Source organism: Rhinopithecus roxellana, chromosome 15 (genome assembly GCF_007565055.1).
Source record: "Rhinopithecus roxellana isolate Shanxi Qingling chromosome 15, ASM756505v1, whole genome shotgun sequence".
Taxonomy (NCBI): Eukaryota; Metazoa; Chordata; class Mammalia; order Primates; family Cercopithecidae; genus Rhinopithecus; species Rhinopithecus roxellana.
Genome location: NC_044563.1, coordinates 9,716,355 through 9,736,540, shown reverse-complemented (window position 1 = coordinate 9,736,540; position 20,186 = coordinate 9,716,355). Strand labels below are relative to the sequence as shown.

Here is a 20,186-nt window from a genome sequence, read left to right as displayed (position 1 = left end):
CAAGTTACAACGCTGATCCATCTGGGCTTCCTTTCTCTCTTTACTAAATGGGTATAAATGACGCTGAATTTTTTTTTTTTTTTTTTTTTTTTTTGAGATGGAGTCTCGCCCCAGGCTGGAGTTCAATGGCACGATCTTGGCGCACTGTAACCTCTGTCTCCCAAGTTTAAGCGATTCTCCTACCTCAGGCTTCTGAGTAGCTGGGATTACAGGCGTGTGGAGTGATGCCTGGATAATTTTCGTATTTTTAGTAGAGATGGGGTTTCTCCCTGTTGACCAGGCTGGTCTCGAACTCCTGACCTCAGGTGATCCACCCACCTCAGCCTCCCAAAGTGCTGGGATTACAGGTGTGAGCCACCATGCCCAGCCATGATGCTGAATTTTTGTAATGATGATAGACGCTCTGTAAATTTTTTTTTTTTTTTGAGATGGAGTCTCACTCTTATTGCCCAGGCTGGAGTGCAGTGGCGTGATCTCAGCTCACTGCAACCTCAGCCTTCCCAGGTTCAAGCGATTCTCCTGCCTCAGCCTCCTGAGTAGCTGGGATTACAGGTGTGCACCACCACACCCAGCTAATTTTTATTTTTATTTTTTTTTCTATTTTTAGTAGAGACGAGGTTTCACCATGTTTGCTAGGCTGGTCTCAAACTCCTGACCTTGTGATCTACCCGCCTTGGCCTCCCAAAGTACTGGATTACAGTGGTGAGCCACCTCTCCTGGCCAACAGTCTGTAAATTTTTGATCACATGGCCAAGCATAAGATAATTCTGAATAAATGGCAGTTGCATTCATGCATGGATCCCTTGTTATACACATCACTGTTGCTTCATCACGGCTTCTCCTGTGAGCTGGGCCCTGCGCTAGATTCAGTTCTAGAAACAGGTTAGACCAGGTGCTTGCTCCTATAGACCTTATTTTCTAATGAAGGACGAAAAGAACAAGACTAAAGATAAGATACGTTAGAGCTATGAGAAAGTGGTCACTGCTGCAAAGAACAGCAAAATACTCACAACAGCTGAACGCTGTCATAGACGGCCTGCCCAGGGTCAGTGGCCTGTAAGTCCCCCAAGGCAGCCTGTAAGGAGCAGGTGCTGTTTCAGCTGAGACTTGGATGAGTGGATGGTGATGTCCAGGGACACATCTGGGGAAGAGCATTCCAGGGAGAGGGAACTGCAAGTACAGAAGCTTGAGGACAGAGAGCATCTGGCAAGGTAAGGGAGGGAAGGAACGTGGCCACATAGAATCGGGAGAAGGACAGGACAGCCTCACATGATAAAAACGCCACCCCTGTTTAATTAGGGTCACAGTGAAGGTCATAGGAACAAGAAAAACATAGTTGGCTCAAGTGAAAAAAAAAAGAAAAGAAAAGAAAAAGAAGTAGATGAAACAGCCAGAGGGATGAATCCATTGTTAATTCCCTGTGAATGCATTGTTTACTCTCTGGATTACTTGTGACATGTTTCTTTCCACCATTCAGGTGGAGCCTCAGTGGTCAAGAACAAACCTAATTTGGGGGAGGACAGAAAGGAGAAGTGTTGTTTACTTACCACTGTACACAGCTAACCCTGGCTGGTAGCCTTGTTTCCCAAGGGTGGTGAAGGACCTTGATCATGAAACGTGAGACTGTCTCCTTGGCCAGTACTTACTGGGGCTTTGCCTTGTGCCCCAGTCCTTACGGCCCTGCCCTGTCAGTCACCTGCTTACCCAGAACAGAACTTCAGGAAAGGCCTCTTGGAGCCATCTTGGTTGGCAGCAATATGCCTGTTGTTCAAGTCACCAAGACCTCGTCTAGACCCGGCACCTCCCTCGCGTTGCCCAAGCCTCATGCTGGGATTCCAAGTCTGAGTTGCTCAGTGTTCAGTCCACCCCAGCACTCCCATATTCCAGCTCAGTGTCCCAAAATGTGTCAGAAGCTTGCAAAGACTGACCTTCCCCTGCATGGGGGTGAATACATCTGGTGACACGGGGTTGGGATTGAGTGAAGGGAACAGTGTGAATCCTCTAAAGGGACCACACACATCAGAAATGCTTTCTGGTCTCTTCTTTCTGAAATGGGGCTGAGGAAAGGAGAGGCCGTAGCTTCCATGGGGAGTCTATGGCAACCAAGGAAGAATCCCCTTACACACACACCCAAGATGCACGTGACAGTGGCGCATTTTTCATACTCCCTCAATTGTCAGAAGAGAACTGTGAGCCTTTGTACCTCTGAGAAGCCTGGGGAGACACACACAGGAGACTATAAGCCCAGATGGGAAAGGAGAGGTGCAGAGAGATGGATGAAGGGCTCTGGAAGGCCAGAGGAGGGAGACGGTGCTTTCCCTGAAGTGGGAGAAATGTCCTCTGGCTCAGAGAGTGAGGGGAGGCTGTGGGTAGGGAGCAGGTAGGTTAAAGGTGGATAAATTCAGAAGATGGGGGAGGTGACTCCCAGAGGAGTCAGATGACTGAAATGTCAGGAAAGGATAAAATCCCTTATCCCATGGGGCAGTCCCATCCCAGATGGACATTCCCAAGACTCCCGGAAGTGAGTGCCTGGGAAACTGCAGCTCTGCTGAGCACTGCTGTGCTGCACTGCTGGGTCCTGTCTCTGCAGGTTCTGCAGCCCTTTCTCGTAAGGGTTGGATGGCAGATGGGTGGTGAGTGAGGACTCAGAGCCTGACTGCCACTTGTGTTCACATCCCAGCTCCTCCGTTTGCTGACTGCACCATTGGACAGGAGACTTAATGCTCTGTGTTCCCTTTAAAATGGGAACAGTCATAGAATTGCTGTGAATCACAAGTGAAGTAAAAAGTGGAAAGTCCTGAGAACAGTGCTTGGCACAAAGCACGTGCTATCCAAATGTCAGCTGGTAGCCATTATTTTTGGTAATAAAAAATGTATTTATGGTAAACTCCAAGGACCACTAGGACTGTTCGACACCACTGAAACCTCGGCTTCCACATGACATTCTCTAAAATATTTGAGTAACTATTCAGGTACAAGCTAAATTTTATTTATTTTTTTTTTGAGACGGAGTCTCGCTCTCTCACCCAGGCTGGAGTGCAGTGGCGCGATCTCAGCTCGCTGCAAGCTCCTCCTCCTGGGTTCACACCATTCTTCTGCCTCAGCCTTCCGAGTAGCTGGGACTACAAGCGCCCGTCACCACGCCTGGCTAATTTTTTGTATTTTTAGTGGAGATGGGGTTTCACCGTGTTAGCCAGGATGGTCTCGATCTCCTTACCTCATGATCCGCCCAGCTCGGCCTCCGAAAGTGCTGGAATTACAGGCACGAGCCACTGCTCCCAGCTACAATTTTGAAGTTTTAAAGTTTGAAAACAAAGTTCTGTGTTTTGATCTATATGTATTTTTTTTTCTTCTGTGTTCCCCTTTCCTCAGAGTTTTTTTGGTTTTTTGATTTTTTTTTTTTTTTTGAGCACGGTCTTTTTTTGTCGCCCAGGCTGGAGTACAGCGGTGCCATCTTGGCTCACTGCACTCTCTGTCTCCTGAGTTCAAGTGATCCTCCTGCCTCAGCCTTTCCAGTAGCTGGGATTACAGGCGCACACCACCACACCCAGCTAATTTTTGTATTTTTGGTAGAGACAGAGTTTCGCCATTTGCTCAGGCTGGTCTCGAACTCCTGGGCTTAAGTGATCTGCCCACCTTGACCTCCCAAAGTGCTGGGATTACAGGCATAAACTACCACACCTGGCCTCAGAGTTTTATTGAAATAATTTACAAATAACTTCTCACCCAAGCATATTCTACTTAGTATTACCATATTAATCTTCCCAGGAACCAGTTCCAATTTACTTAACATGTTTAGATACATTTTTAAATTTTTTACCCAGCTTTACTAAGGCAAATTGACAAATAAAAATTATTTGTATTTATGGTTTATAATATGTTTTGATGTATATATACATTCTGAAATGATTAATTCAAGTTAATTAGCATACCATCACCTCACATACTTGGTTTTTTTTTTTTTTTTTTGGTGATAAGAACACTTAAGATCTAATTGTTTAGCAACTTTCAGGAAATGTTCAATAAAATATGAATGAAAACCAATTCTGCACCAGTTCCTAAATGACAGGCACTGTTGTAAGCCTCTTGGAATCTCACCGCTGTCATCCTATGAGCAGAGTGACCATACTATTGATTGCAAATGAGGGGCACTTTGGAAATGAAAGGGAACCGGAAATGGGTGGGATGCCAGGATAACAATGTAAACCAGGACTGTCCTGAGCAAACTGGATGTGTGATCACCACTCTGTGAAGTGGGCAGATCATTTCACCCCCGCTACAGGAGATGGGACACAGAGATTCCATAGAACTTTTCGAGACACAGCTAGGAAGTGGCAGCAACAGGATATGAAGCCAGGTGTTCTGGCTCCACAAGCTGCTCTCAACCCTTTCCCTCCTTGGCTGGATCCTGAAAAACCTGCACACCACGGCTCAGGTGGGTCCTGGTGACCTTGACTCCCACTGCTGCCCTATGGGAACTTCGTGTGGATTTCTGCACAAGACTCACAGTTTTCTGCTTGAGAAATTATTGTAATCATTTACATTTACTTTGCAATTTTTCCTTACAGTAATTTAACTATTTTACCTTGCTCCCTGTGGTCTCTCCACTGCCCTTGCCTTAGTCACTCTGGGTTGAAACACTTCATTCATTCTGGAAACTACATCAAAGCATTTCACGCCTTGTGTTCTTTGCTGGCCCCTCCAACTCCCTGGATCTCCCCCTTCCCAGGGACCTGTGGCTCTCCATGGGCAGCTCCGAACTGACATCCTCTGACGCTGACCTGTCCTCTCTGTTCATGCTCCTGGAGAACATGGCCTCTGCATGTCCTGCCTCTGTATGACAACATCATATAATAAGTGCTTAATCAATAATTTTGTAATTTATTTTCTGGGTCAAAATGTGGTGCTTTACAAGAGTTCACTGATGATATCGCTCATGTTTTAGTACCAGGTCTATTTAGAAAGAGGCACTCATCGACGTTTGAATCTTTAGTAAAGGCAGGGATTACACACAACACTAACCACACATCTGGGTGACATTCTGGGCACTAACACTAATGTTGTACTTTCCTGGATGATGGCTTTGGGGTCCGGGTGGGAGGAGACAGGTAAGGGGAGGGGGAGGTAGTTGGAGGCTGTGCCAACTTGGGGCGGGACCACCTCAGTGTTCCTTTTTTTTTTTTTTTTTGAGACAGAATCTCACTCTGTCACCCAGGCTGGAGTTCAGTGGTTCAATCTCCATCTCAGCTCACTGCAACCGCTGCCTTCTGGATTCAAGCGATTCTCGTGCCTCAACCGAGTAGCCGGGACTATAGGCGCGCACCACTACGGCCAGCTAATTTTTGTATTTTTAGTAGAGATGGGTTTTCACCATGTTGGCCAGGCTAGTCTCAAACTCCTGACCTCAAGTGATCCGCCCACATTGGCCTCCCAAAGTGCTGGAATTACAGGCGTGAGCCACCACACCAGCCCAGTGTTCCTTTTCTCAAAAAATGACCGTTACCACGATGTGATCTGACACACATCAGACAATGTTCCAGAATGTTAGCAAAATATTTTTTGGTATGGAAAACAGATGGATGTCTTCGGATTTTTCAATACCATATTTTTTTCTGGGAAATTTTTTGTTATTATTTTTCTTGTTGACTTTTTTTTTTTTTTCTGACATTGGATGGTTCATCCAATGAGTTGGGAGATAGAGCTGGATTAGGAAGCAGAGCCGAGGTCAGGTGTCAGCCCCTGGCTAATTCTCCTTGGCTCCTTAACCAAAACTCTGAACTTTACTTAACTTGACATTTCCCTATAATGTGTGGTGAAAAGCTTAATCCTATACCCATGTAACAACTGATTTGGTTCATTAGATATTTACACTAACATCTTCTCCATTAAGTTCGCGATTTTTTTTTTCTTTTCAATGCCCCATTCATTTTGCTGGTAACTGTAGTGACCCCAAAGTTGTGAACACCTACCTTAGGGCCATTGCAAGAGTCACATAGGAGAACCGACATAAAGTTTTCCACTGCAGAGCGGCGATTGTCAACTAGGGCACATCTACTCCCATCTCCTCCCTATTCCCAAAGACATCAGCCTGGACAGTTTTGGTTGTCACAGCTGGGTGGTGGTGGGGGTGCTATCAGCACCCAGGGGGCAGAGGCCGGGGTGCTGCTGAACCTCCTACAGTGCAAAGGGCAGATCCCACAGAAAAAGGATTACTTACCTTTGATGTCAGTACTGCCAAGTGCTACAGAAATAACTGCACACATTTGCTCTTGTGACGAATGACCAGTAGCACTCGTGAGCCTCATACTCAGCAAACAGGGAGTATAGCCCCAGCCTGGCAAGGTGCCAGCAGGAATGTGGGCACCTTTGTCCTCCAGGTGGCTGAGTCAGCCTTATGTCCATGCCTTTGCCCAGGCTGCTCCATGCACCTGGAGGCCCTGCTTCCCCTGACGGTCATCCTCATCTTCCAGGTGCTTCATGGTCCAGCTCAGCCATCACCTCTTCCACAAGCTTTCCTTTGTATATCCTTGGATGTCTATAGGCTTTTAGTTTGAATAAGATCTCATCTCAGTGATACATATTGTATCTTTCTTCAGTTCTATATGATGTCTTCCCATTCAACTTGCTAATTAATTCCTTAAGAAAATTTATTGATCCTTTCAACAAAATGGATCACCCTCCCCCATTCTGCATTGACCTGAGATCTTCTTTCTCTGCAGAAGGATTTCCATGTTTCAAATAATCTTTTATTACTGTTCTGTTGATTTATCCACTAACTCCTATTTTCATCGCTGTTTACCGAGTCCCATGTCTTTCCCTTTCTTGTTCTAATTCTTTCTGCTGGGGTCTGTCCTCCAGTACCTTTTGGAGAAAAAGTTTATTGGTGATAAAATGTTTGAGAGCCTTTATTTTATCTTTATGTTTGAATGAGTAGGCTGATTACAGATTCATATTTGTATAAAATTAGAAGTTGACAATCCTCTGATTTTTCAGTATTTCTCCATCATCCACTGGTTCTTGTGTTGGTTCCATTATTATTCCCCATCACTGTATGTGTCTCACTGTTTTTTTCTAGGAAAAAAAGACCTTTTCTTAAAGACAATGTTCCAGAATGTTAGCAAAATTTTTTTGGTATGGAAAACAGATGGATGTCTTCGGATTTTTCAATACCATATTTTTTTCTGGGAAATTTTTTGTTATTATTTTTCTTGTTGACTTTTATTTTTTTTCTGAGGCAGTCTTGCTCTGTCACCCTGACTAGAGTGTAGTGGCATGATCTCGGTTCACTGCAACTTCTACATCCTGGGCTCAAGTGATCCTCCCACTTCAGCCTCCCCAGTAGCTGGTACTATAGATACGTGCCATCATACCCGGCTGATTTTTGTAGAAATGGGCTTTCATTATGTTGCCCAGGCTGGTCTCAAACTCCTGGGCTCAAGCAATCTGCTGACTCAGCCTCATAAAGTACTAGGATTACAGGCATGAGCCACCATACTTGGCCTCTTTGGTGACTTTCTTCCCGCCATGATCTCTGTCATTCTGGAATTTTTTCAGCTGGACATAATGGATTCATCCTCCGGCCTTCTTTTCTTTTCTCTCATATATTTTATTTCTTTGTCTTTTCCACCACATACACACTGATTTTCATGCCACTATTTTAATTTTTCCTTTCAATTCTTCTATTAATTATTCCAGCTATCATGTTTTAATTTCTCTAAAGTTCTTTGTTGTTGTCTGAGTATTTGTTAAACCATAAAAGGAAGGAGAGATCTTAATAATCTGGACTTTATAAAGCACTCATGAAACTTACCCATGACACAAAACATCTGTCAGACCCAGAGGACCTGATGAATTACAAAATAGTGTGTCAATTAACAGCTTTCTTATTTCCTTTTCTCTTCTCTTTTTCTAGCCCCTAATCTGTTAGAAAACAGTTAGCCGAGAGAAAAAAAGTGAAGGAATAAGGACAGAAAGGAAAGCACATATTTTTTAACAATTTGAAGCTTAGATTATTATACAAATGAATATTCTAATTTCTGAATTGAGATATTGAGCTTTATTTCATAAAAAAATGGAGATTCATTGAATGTTCACCTTAATGAAGCTTATGACAAAATGAGAGCTTTGTGTTCAGAATACTGAGCTTGTCATAAAGTGTCAGATGGGTCACAGGGAGAAGATATTTGAGGGAAAGAGCCTAGGCAGAGATTGATAATATTTGTGCAGGAGGCAAATTATGAGACTCTACTTAGCTCAGAGGTCATGGGAGAGGTTTCAAGGGATAAAGTCAACAGACCCCGCATGAGTGAATTCTATGTCCTTGGCAAACCTCAATCTCAGCTTTTTGAAAGAGAGTTTCTTAAAACTTAGCAATATCTTCAACAAAGAAGACATCCAGCAGGTGAATCAATGAGAACGTGGACACGTAGAGACGTGCTGACTTTGGAATGCTGACAGGTTCAGGGGGTAAAACACAGACCTAGCTCACTTTTGCGGGTATCTTCCTGCTGCCCCTCTGACAATGGCAGCCCTTGAAGTATTTTTTTGTATTGTGGTAAAATAAGCATAAAATGCTTCATTTCAGCCATTTTTAAGTGTACAGTTCAGTAGCCTTAAGAGCATTTACAATGCCTTCGAAATACTCATTTTCATTGTCATCATCCCGAACAGAAACTCTGTACCCCTTAAACAATGACTCCCAATAGTCCCCCTCCCTGCCCCAGCCTGAGCAGTCTTGCTAGATCTCATTTCACACTCTTTTGTTTTTCGTGGTTGTTATTGTTGTTGTTGAGATGGAGTCTCGCTTTACTGCCAGGCTGGAGTGCAGTGGTGATCTCAGCTCACTGCAACCTCCGCCTCCCAGGTTCAAGCAATTCTACTGCCTCAGCCTCCTGGGTAGCTGAGACTATAGGTGTGCACCACCACACCCAGCTAATTTTTGTAATTTTAGTAGAGATGGGGTTTCACCATGTTGGCCAGGATGGTCTCAGTCTCTTGACCTCGTGATCTGCCAGCCTCAGCCTCCCAAAGTGCTGGGATTACAAGTGTGAGTCACTGTGCCCGGCCTTCATACTCATTTAACAGCAGCTCAGGAAGGAAACTTTACCACATGTGACCCTCATGTGATTAGAGTGAGCACCTTGAAACCCCCAGGCTTTAAAGGCTATGGAAGTAGCTAAGGGAAAGGCCTCAAGGTAACAGCCGGGTGATATCTGAAGTCCTGTGAGTATCATGGGGTACTCGTGTCCCAGCTACTGCCTCCCCAGATCACTGCATACCTGCACCTATAGGAACGGGAGGTCCAAGGCCAGCGACTGCATGGACTCTATTTGCACGCAAATAGACACATGCGCCCCCGGTGGAGCCCAGACATTGATTGCTTTTGACAGCTTCCCAGTGAATTCTAAAACAGAGCCAGGGTTGAGGGGCACTGGGTAGAGCATTTTTCATTCTCAGGTTCATTAGCGGGAACAATCTCAGACCTTCTTGGGAACTAGTGAGGACTAAGTCACACAGAACTTGGAAGCCTTCCGGCAAAATGCATACTAGGGTGCTCAATAAATAGAAACGTATTAATTGTAAGCATTATAGTAAAGATTGCTAAGATTTGTTGAATGCTTTCTAGTATTTATGTAATATGTTCTTATCACAATGCTATGCTATGTATCCTGTATCACAGGAAGGAAAAGCGATGATAAAACAGGGATATCCACCATAGTGAACAGGCAAATTTTTGCAATCTATCTCTCTGACAAAGGGCTAATATCCAGAACCTACAAAGAACTTAAACAAATTTACAAGGAAAAAAAACATCAAAAAGTGGGCAAAGGATATGAACAGGCACTTCTCAAAAGAAGACATTTATGCAGCCAACAAACATATAAAAAAAAGCTCGTCATCACTGGGTCATTAGAGAAATGCAAATCAAAACCACAATGAGATACCATCTCACACCAGTTAGAATGGTGACCATTAAAAAGTCAGGAAACAACAGATGCTGGAGAGGATATGGAAAAATAGGAATGCTTTTACACTGGTGGTGGGAGTGTAAATTAGTTCAACCATTATGGAAGACAGTGTGGTGATTTCTCAAGGATCTAGAACTAGAAATACCATTTGACCCAGCAATTATATTACTGGGTATATACCCACAGGATTATAAATCATTCTGCTATAAAGACACATGCACATGTATGTTTACTGTGGCACTATTCATAATAGCAAAAACTTGGAACCAACCCAAATGTATCATTGATGGAACAAACCCATCAATGATACACTGGATGAAGAAAATGTGGCACACATACACCATGGAATACTATGCATCCATAAAAAAGGATGAGTTCATGTCCTTTGCAGGGCCATGGATGAAGCTGGAAACCATCTTTCTCAGCAAACTAACACAAGAACAGAAAACCAAACACAGCACTTTCTCACTCATAATTGGGAGTTGAACAATGAGAACATATGGACACAGGGAGGGGAACATCACACACCGGGGCCTGTCAGGGGTTGGGGGGCTAGTGGAGAGATAACATCAGGAGAAATACCTAATGTAGATGACGGATTGATGGATGCAACAAACCACCATGGCACATGTATACCTATGTAACAAACCTGCACGTTCTTCCATGTATCCCAGAACTTAAAGTATAATTAAGAAAAAAACAGATATCTATGCATGTGAGTGCACATGTGTGTAAAGATTTGATGTAATGTGTGAGTATCCAAGAAAGCTTTACAGAGGAGGAGAAGTGGATTCTAGAGATGGGGTTGTCAGATGTCATAGGCAGAAAAGGCTATAGAGGGAAAGGGAAACTCATATACACTGGTGCAAGGGTGTGACTCACCTGAGGCCTAAGAAATGAGATATAAACAACTGTGGCTGAGCATGGAGCACCCGGGAGAAAGGAGAGGAAGGGACAGGGGCTGGCAGGAGCAGGGCCTTGGAAGTCCTTGTGTGCAACACCAGGGTGTGGACTTGCTCTCCTGGCAGTGGTTCCTTCTAGGTGTCTCTGAGTGCTGGAAGAATCCATGAATCCTTGTTTCCCGCACACATACTGTGTAGTAGGCTGAACTGGTCATGAGTTTCACACATTAGGTTCTATTTGTAAGTGTACATATTTCCTGATGTGATTAAAAATACGAATTTCCCTTAAGATCAATGCTTACCTAATAATAACTATTGTTGGCAGGGCACAGTGGCTCATGCCTATAATCCCAGCACTTCGGGAGGCCGAGGTGGGCGGATCACCTAAGGTCGGGAGTTTGAGACCAGCGTGACCAACATGGAGAAACCCCGTCTCTACTAAAAAAAAAAAAAAAAAAAAAAAAAAAAAAAAAAAATTAGCGGGGCGTGGTGGTGCATGGCTGTAATCCCAGCTACTTGGGAGGCTGAGGCAGGAGAATTGCTTGAACCCGGGAGGCGACGGTTGCAGTGAGCTGAGATTGTGCCATTGCACTCCAGCCTGGGCGACAAGAGTGAAACTCTGTCTCAAATAATAATAATAACAATAGTAATAACTGTCATCTACTATTTTCTCCACTGTATAAAAATAACCACTATTTTATGAAGGTGGGTTTTCAGTATTGTGTCCCTTACTTGAAACCCTTGAGAACAAGTGCCTTCTGGTCATGTAGGGTTGTTGAACAGAGGATAGGATCACATTTCAGTTTTAGGGGGCTCACTTTGGTGTGAATGAGGAGGGTGTATTACAGGAAGGGTTCTCAGAGGCTGCAAGACAATTTAGGGACTTAGTCTGAACTGGGAAGGATGTGGACCGGGCTGTGATGTGACTGTGTGATGGGAATGGAGTGATTCTCAGAGGTGACGCTGTGGCCGTGGAGGGAGTGGAATGTAGAGCACTGTTAGGGGGCAGGAGGGAGGGGAGTTGTGGTTGGCTGATTCTTGCCCGCATTCCCCCAGAGATATCCTAATCCCTGGAATCTGTGAACGTTCCATTACATGACCCAAAAACAGCACTTTGCAGATGTCATAAAGTTAAGGGTCATAATATGGGAGGATTATTTTGAATATTCTGGTGGTGCCTAAACCCAATATTTTGTAACTAAAAGTCAGGGGGGTTAACCTTATAGAAAAAGGAGATGAGAATATATCATGGAGGCAGAGGTTGGAGTGATGTGGCCACAGGACCAGGACAGTCAGCAGCCCAGAAGCCAGAAGCAGCCCTTAGTGCATGCTCCCTGAGATCCCCCAGTGCAAGTGGAGCCCTCCTGCCTCCAACCTCCTGAACATGACACTAATGTTAGACTTCTGACCCCCAGATGTGTGAGAGAATCGGTTGGTGTTTTGTTTTTGTTTTGTTTTGTTTTGTTTTCTTGAGATGGAGTCTCACTCTGTCGCCAGGCTGGAGTGCCATAGCACGATCTCGGCTCACTGCAACCTCCGCCTCCCGGGTTCAAGTAATTCTCCTGCCTCAGCCTCCTGAGGAGCTGGGACTACAGGCTTGTGTCACCATGCCCAGCTAATTTTTGTATTTTTAGTAGAGACAGGGTTTCACCACGTTGGCCAGGATGGCCTCAATCTCTTGACCTTGTGATCTGTCCACCTCGGACTCCCAAAGTACTGGGATTACAGGTGTGAGCCACCGTGCCCAGCCGAATCAGTTGTTTTAAGTCACCAAGCTTGTGGAGGTTTATTCCAGCAGCCAGAGGACACCAAACCAGGAACCTGTGGTGTCTCCCTGTGTCCTGGTCAGGGGACTTTCTGGGTGTGTGCATTAGCCTGGATGGGCTCATGGAAGGGAGAGCAGGTTGGGGGCAGACCCTGTGCTCAGTTTTACATCCTGCTCCTGAAAGGACTGTGGAGTGTGCGCTTGGAGCTGTCCAGTTGGCAGGGGGTGCTGGTCTCTGGAGCTCTTGGGGTGGCTTGAGGCAGGAAGGAAGCATTTGCCTCAGGTGCTGGTGAGTGATGCAGACACTGAGGAGTCCTCTGAGTGTGGGGAGTGAACAAATGTGAAATCCAGGTTGAAACCTGGAGATGTCCTCAAATTATGGTAAATGGAAAAGAAAGTATACTGGACATGACAGAGGAGAGAAACCACAGTGCAGAGGTGGCACCAAGCAGGCTGACTGTGGGTCTGAGGGGACATCCACTAGGGTCCCTGCTAGGTGGGAACCCTGGGCCTGGACACTCAGGCAGGTTGGGGGTTCCCTCAGTACAAGGCCAGCAGGAACACTGTAATTCCTGTGTCCTCCTCACCACGGTTTTCATTCACGGCTGCAGGATGGAAAATCGGTAAGGAATGCAGGATGATTCCTACCAAATAGTTCCTTCTGGGATGCCTGGACTCAGGTCCCATTGATAATGGGATGCTGGTTCTCTGGAGTTGATTGTCAGCCATACCCAAAAGCCACTCCCCTATGGAAACCACTCTTGACTGAGTGGTTTCAGTCAAGGCCTGAGACTGCAGGATCATAACAAGACCAGTGGAGAAGTTCAGGGCAAGTGATTTATTAGAGCAAGACATTGAAACCTTTACATTCTGCAGTGAAGATCAGGGTATCATTGAAAGGTGGTGGAAACTAGCATTAAAAAGTTTTTACATCTCAGCGATCACATTTCTCTGCTATTTTTCCCTGAAATAGAAAAGGAAAGAAAAGAAGGTGAGGTTGGTCATGCGGCTCCTGGAGACAACAGGTTAACATCCAAGTGGCTGATGGAATTCTGCTCCCAAAGACAGTTGGAAGGACAGAGGCAGGAACCCAGTGTGTGGGGGAAACCAGGGCCTAGGCCTGGGGGCTTCACAGCATGCATGCCGGTGAGGGAGCAGCCTTTCCTTGCCAGGCCAATAGCCCTGGGGGGATCCAAGTGTGAGGCCCAGGGTCCTCATGGAGGGGGAAAGAAGGGGTGGACAGAGCAGCCAGAGGTTATTGTCTGGGCTGTCCCAGGACTTGGAGTCTCCTGTTTCCTGCAGTGAGAGACCCAGGACTGAGAGGCTGGTCAGGGCTGGGAGGGCCTCTGGAAAGCTTGGCTTCCAGGAGACTCCAGCCTCCCCATGTGGGAATTCTGCCTCAGGACCCGAGCACCCCTCAGTCCTGACCCTGCACCTTCCATGAGCATTTGCAGCTAAACCTCAGGACAGCAACCCAGAGGCAGCCAGGCTGAGAGGGCCCTAGAAAACCTCTGATTTCTTGAGAAAGACAGAGTGACAACATCCCGCTTCCATGGCACTGCAGGAAGTGGAGTAGCGAGGGTCTTGGCCCACTGGCTGTGGTCAGGAGAGCATCGTGAGTGAGGAGGGGAGCGTGGAGTCTGAGGAGCTGGGAGGAGCTCCTTCCTAACTCTGCAGAAACTGCAGAGAAGCCCAGCCCTCCAGCACTGCCTCTGCAGAAGCCTCTGCTCTAGGCCCCTCCCTGCCTTCCTCTCCCTGTTCGAGGCTCCCACACTCCCCAGTACATTCCACAGTGACTGTGTGAGGGCAGCTCGGCCTCAGGAAAGTCCCCAGGTGGAGAGGTAGTCGTACTTGGCCCTTCACCACCCCTGCCTAGGCCCGGGCTCACTCCCCATGTCCTCAGCACACTCTGGGGACATGGCATCCAGGCAGGTGACCTGAGGAGGGGGAACATGCAGGAGGCTGTGCGCAGCTGAGTTGAGTTCTGCAGGCGAAATGGAAGCACCCACCTTGTGGCCCCAGGAGACCTTCTCAAATGGTGACCAGCAAGCCAGATGCCCCACCACCTGTGTCCCTCACAGAGCAGCAAGCTGATCTTACTTCACACTCTGCTGCTGACCTGGCCACATGAAAGAGACAGAAATTACCAATGTTTTTGTAATTAGCACTCTCTTCTCATAGGCCATCAGATCCACGCATTTCTTCACTTCCATCTTGGCTGCAACAGCTTCCAGAGGTGCCTTAAATTTGGCAAGTTGGGACTTGAACACAGGTTTTCCAGCTAATAAGAAGCCTGCGATTTCGGAACCAACAGCTTGGCAGACCACTGCATTTGCTGGAGCAAAAGAATAAAAATATAATTTATGTAAGGAAATCAGTGTTTCTCCCATGCCTCCCTGATGTTAGACCAGACAGGAACCCCAGGCTTTTAGGCTTCTGGTCAATAACTATGCCAATGACAACATCAGACCCAGAAGGTTGTGACTTCCTTGAGGTCACATAGCAAAGGGAAGAGCTAGAACTGGAAAACCAACTTCCTGATCACTCATTCAGTCTTTGGTTTTTTTTGTTTGTTTGTTTGTTTTTGTTTTTAAAGCACACCCATTACTTTCCAAAGCTGCTCTGGATGGATGGCCAACGTTCTCTTTTCTAGATTTGAAAATAATCACTTTTCTCTGCCAGTTAAGTGACACTTTATTAGTCTTGGACATTGGTGAAGAGGAGGTTTTGGGTAATCAAATTTTGAAGTGAATAGTAGAGTCAGAATCCTATCAGAAATTAGAGAAATGAGTAAATCTGGAAAAGAAGTTAAAATTATTAAAATGTTGAAGGTGATGTTTTGAGAATAAGTTGTAGGATTCAGGCTTATGTGATCCAATACAGACAGAGCTAAAAGGTAAACAAATTAAAACAAAATCAAATAATGTGAATATAAAATAAAATAATGTGAATCAGTTTTAACACACATTAGAAGCTTATACAGGAAATTGTACTTGGACCATATTCTGCAGCAACGTCTAGAATATTTAGAGAGGATGACAGGAGGGAACTGAGGCTCATTCCTGCTCCCACTGGGAATTTTGGAAATACCTGGAGTAATCATTTTGCTTGGTCTGGAATCTCCATTCCCCTAAGTCTTTTGCAAACATTGTGCATCCAGAAAGTGCCCCACAAGGCTCAACATGACCCCTGACTACGCGACTTCAAACTGTGGGAATTATTTGGAGCAGGTAGGATCAGGGATGTCACAGGGAAACAGGGAGAGGTTCAGAAAGGAAGAGGAAAGAGAAAAATCAGAATCTGGATCGGTCCTGACAGGGGAAAGGAAAGTACCCAAATGAACTGTGGAAAAAAACAGCCAGAATTAATTTTAGAAAAATAGAAGTTCTGATGCTAACCATTGTAGTATTTCTACCACCATTACTGGTAGGACCCCTAGAAGATATACTGAGTACTGCTTATTCTAAGAGTTCATTTGCAGGCTTCTTATTGAGAGAATCAGAGAGCACCGTCTCTTCTTGGACTGAGAGCTCTCCAAGGATCCTTCCAGATGTAACATTTTATGAGTCTGAATTTACAATGTAAGAAGCTGTGAGCTCAATTGGCACCTAAAGGTCTGGGGAGGAGAATGTCTGACAGTACAGTGATTGGCTTCACATCCACAGCTAGACCCTTGGCACAATAATCCCACTCCATTCCCATTGCCACTCCCGGCAGAAGCTCTAAGCACCAGTGATAGGAGGAGGCGCGGGGAGGGTGAGCAGCTTGCCCACAGTGAAAGGGCTGAGAAGTGGCTGAGCCCAGAGTCACCCCAGACCTCATATTACATCATCTGTCACAGATCCCATCCGGGAGTGAAGCTCAGGCAGAATTCCTGACATTTGTCTGTACTGATTTTCTGCAAAACTTCCTAGGTGCTGGGGATTTGATGAAATGAAGCCTGAGCTTTATGAGCAGTTCCTTCAACAAGAACAGGATAAGGTTTGGAATTTTGGTTTGTTCCAGACCCCACCCTTAACCCGAATAGGTGACCTTGTGCTCAGAGAAGGGTGTGTTCCTGGGGCTGGTGCGACTCATGACTGAGGTACTCACCCCGGTAGCAGCAAAGGGCCAGCGTGAGCAGCAGGAGACACACCAACAGCCTCATGGTGGCTTATTCTGCTGTGAGCTCAGCTTTCACCAATGATGAGTGATTTAGACTCAACCCCAGGAACCTGTGGAACCGTGGAGCCCAGGGCTATTTGTACCTAGGGAGCCTGTCTGGTCCTGCCCACAGGGGCATCTGGCAGGTGATGAGGCCTGGCTCCCAGCCCTCCCTTCCTAGCCAGGGCTGCTGCCATCCATCAGTGTCACGTCCCCACGCCTCCCTGCATCCTGAGTGGGGCGGAGCACAGGAGGGCAGCCCTGCAGGAACTCTGCTCTGTGCTCCAGGTGAGTGTCCAGGTGCCTCTGGCAATGTTCCCTGGAACCTCAGTTTGCTTTTGGGCTTTTGAGGATTATCTCTCTGTTCTTTATGTCAGTGCAAGGGCAAAGGTGAGTTCTCACTTCAGGAGGACAGAAACCGGGGTGCAGGAAGCTAGGGGCTGTGGTTTGGTTGTAGGACAGCAGGCATGGAAGAGACCCCACGTTGACCTCCACTGCATGTCTGACAATCAGCCACACGTGTTTCAGCTGCACACAGATCAAGTGTGAACCAGACCTATCCTCCCACTCGGCCCCTTCCATCACCACCATCTTTACCACATAGGTACCTAAAACGTAGCTGAATACACCCCACGTTTGGAGGATTTCCTTGGGGAAAACAACCGCTCCCCCGTCCTCTACCCTGTCTCACTCCAAGATCTGTGTCTTTGTTTATGGGTGGAGTTGTCAATATAGGCCGGGTTCAAATTTTCTGTCTACTGAAAGCAAGCCTCCCGTGACCTCTAGCCACCCATATCTCCTCATAGGGCTGATGTGATGATTAAATTGCCCAATTCTTTTTACCCAAGGAGCTTCTGGGGTGTCTGGAGGCAAACAGGCATCAGAGATACTGGTCTTCACTTCTAGGCAGGGACGATAATGGAAAGGAAGAGACGGATGAACAGGGTGGGTGGTCACTTCCCTAGAGGGTTAGAACCCTTGGGCTCAAGTGTTCCACTTCTAACCTAGGTCTGCTGCCTGGGCCATCTCATTGTTGATGGAAAGCGAAGGCCACCCCCAGCAAAAACAATAGACACATTTCTGGCTTCCAACCCTCCCTTCCTAGCCAGGGCTGCTGCCATTCATCAGTGTCACGTCCCCATGCCTCCCTGCATCCTGAGTGGGGCGGAGCACAGGAGGGCAGCCTTGCAGGAACTCTGCTCTGTGCTCCAGATGAGTGTCCAGGTGCCAGAGTACTCACTGGGGTGAGTACATGTCATGAGTCCAGCGCCAGCCCCTGGCACTGCCCTTCCACTGCAGTGCCACCATTTGGTGAGTAGGAAATCACCAGAAATGTGTCTCTTAAGTGAACACACATTTGAGAAGAGTCACAGCCCAGGACGGAGTTTTCCATTCTCAGCTATGCAATCAAATCTCTTGGGGCTCTTAAAATATACTGACCCTCCCCGCCCCCAGTCTTCCCTCTCTGAGGATTTCGATTCAGTAGTTCTAGGGCGAGGTCACATTCCTCTCCTGTTTAAACTGCTCTGGTGGGTCTGATGGGCAGCAGGGCTGGGAACCACCCAGAAAGACCTTTATGAAGGAAGGGGACCTTATGGTCTGTGTCATCAGAGACACCTTGGCAGGTCTGGCTGAGTCCCAGCTGAGGGCGACAATGGCTCTCACTTCCATCACCCAAAATGGTGGCGAAGCCGCTGATGCCACCTCTGCCTCCAACCCTAAGGAGTGGGAAGGTCCAGTGGCAAAGCCCACGGCTAGGAGGGTTCAGAGCCATGTCTATGGGCTATTGAACCCAATGAAAATTACTCAGTTTATGTAAACTCAATTTTATCATTTGTAAAAGTAGGTTAAAAATGGTGCCTACATCATTGGGTTGGTAGATGTTCAAATGAGTGTGTGTGTGTGTATGTGTGTGTGTGTGTATAAAATTTACCAAGGTCTGGCCAGGCGCAGTGGCTCACACCTATGATTCCAGCACTTTGGGAGGCTGAGGCGGGTGGGTCACCTGAGGTCAGGAGTTTGAGACCAGCCTGGCTAACATGATGAAACCCTGTCTCTACTAAAAATACAAAAAATTAGCTGGGCGTCGTGGCATGTGCCTATAGTTCCAGCTACTCAGGAGGCTGAGGCAGGAGAATCACTTGATCCTGGGAGGCAGAGTTGTGGTGCACTGAGATTGCGCCACTGCACTCCAGCCTGGGCAACAAGAGCAAAACTCCGTCTCAAAAAAAAAAAAAAGAAAAAAAAAATTAACAAGGTCTGACATGTAGTAAACTCTCAATAAATGTTGACTACTATTATCTTGTCCCACCTGTCACACATGTCATGGATTGCTACCAGTTCCTAGTTTAAAGCACAACCAACCCTCAAAAAAAATCACTGATTTTCAGAACTACAAGTCATGGGCCACATAAGGACATATTAGTTAACATCAGACCCCACATACAACAGGGGTCCCCTAAAATTATAATATTGTATTTTTACTGCACCTTTCCTGTTTTGATATGTTTAGATACACAAATACTTGTCATTGTATTACAACTGCCTACAGTGTTCAGAACAGTAACATGCTGTACAGGTTTGTGGCCCAGGAGCAGTAGGCTCACCTCTTAATAGCTGAGGTGTGTAGTAGGCTATGCCATCTAGGTTTGTATAACTGCACTCTATGATGTTCACACAATGACAATTGCCTATGCATTTCTCAGAATGTGTCCCCATCACTAAGTGACACACAGCTGTCTAAGGAAACCTAGATACACCCCCACTATCTGAAATAAATTGAGGAAACCCAGCTCATGGTCTCTGAGACCACAGAACCAGGGACATGAATTTAGGTTCTTACAGATGACAAATGGGTGAGGAATTTTCCACATCTGTTGAACAAAACTTGTCCTGATGTGGGCTTGGCCTTCATCTGTATATTCCATTAGGAGGGATGTGTATATCTGAAAGAGGATTGCTTCCCACATATTTTTATCATTCGTGTAGCTCTTAACACCTGCTCAGGGTTTTTTTTTTTTAGTTTCTGTAGGTGGTACTTTTTATGATTGCTCTACTCCTTCCCTGGTTGGCTTCAAATCTTCTCATCTCGGCTGGGTGCGGTGGCTCACACCTGTAATCCCAGCACTTTGGGAGGTCAAGACAGGTGGATCATTTGAGGCCAGGAGTTTGAGACCAGCCTGGGCAACACACAAGACCTTGTCTCTACAAACAGTTTTAAAAATTAGCCAGGCATGGTGGTGGGTGCCTGTATTCACAGTACTCAAGGGGCTGAGGTGGGAGGATTGCATGAGCCCAGGAGTTTCAGGCTACAGTGAGCCCTGATTATGCCACTGTACTCCAGCCCAGGCAACAGAGCAAGAACTTGTCTCTAAAAATGTGAAATAAAATAAAATAAACGTTTTTAAT

At 46.2% G+C, this 20,186-nt stretch overlaps 1 protein-coding gene across 1 annotated transcript; it reads right to left on the bottom strand.

The window, feature by feature from the left end:
• Window positions 1–13,458: 13,458 nt before the first annotated feature.
• LOC104679364 (secretoglobin family 1D member 1) lies at window positions 13,459–16,851 on the bottom strand. The gene is made up of 3 exons (XM_010384910.1): window positions 16,728–16,851; window positions 14,783–14,970; window positions 13,459–13,599 (listed from the first exon to the last, which is right to left on the bottom strand). The coding sequence occupies exons 1-3, from the start codon at window positions 16,780–16,782 to the stop codon at window positions 13,570–13,572; spliced, it is 273 nt and encodes a 90-aa protein (XP_010383212.1). The 5' UTR covers window positions 16,783–16,851; the 3' UTR covers window positions 13,459–13,569.
• Between the last annotated feature and the right edge of the window lie 3,335 nt (window positions 16,852–20,186).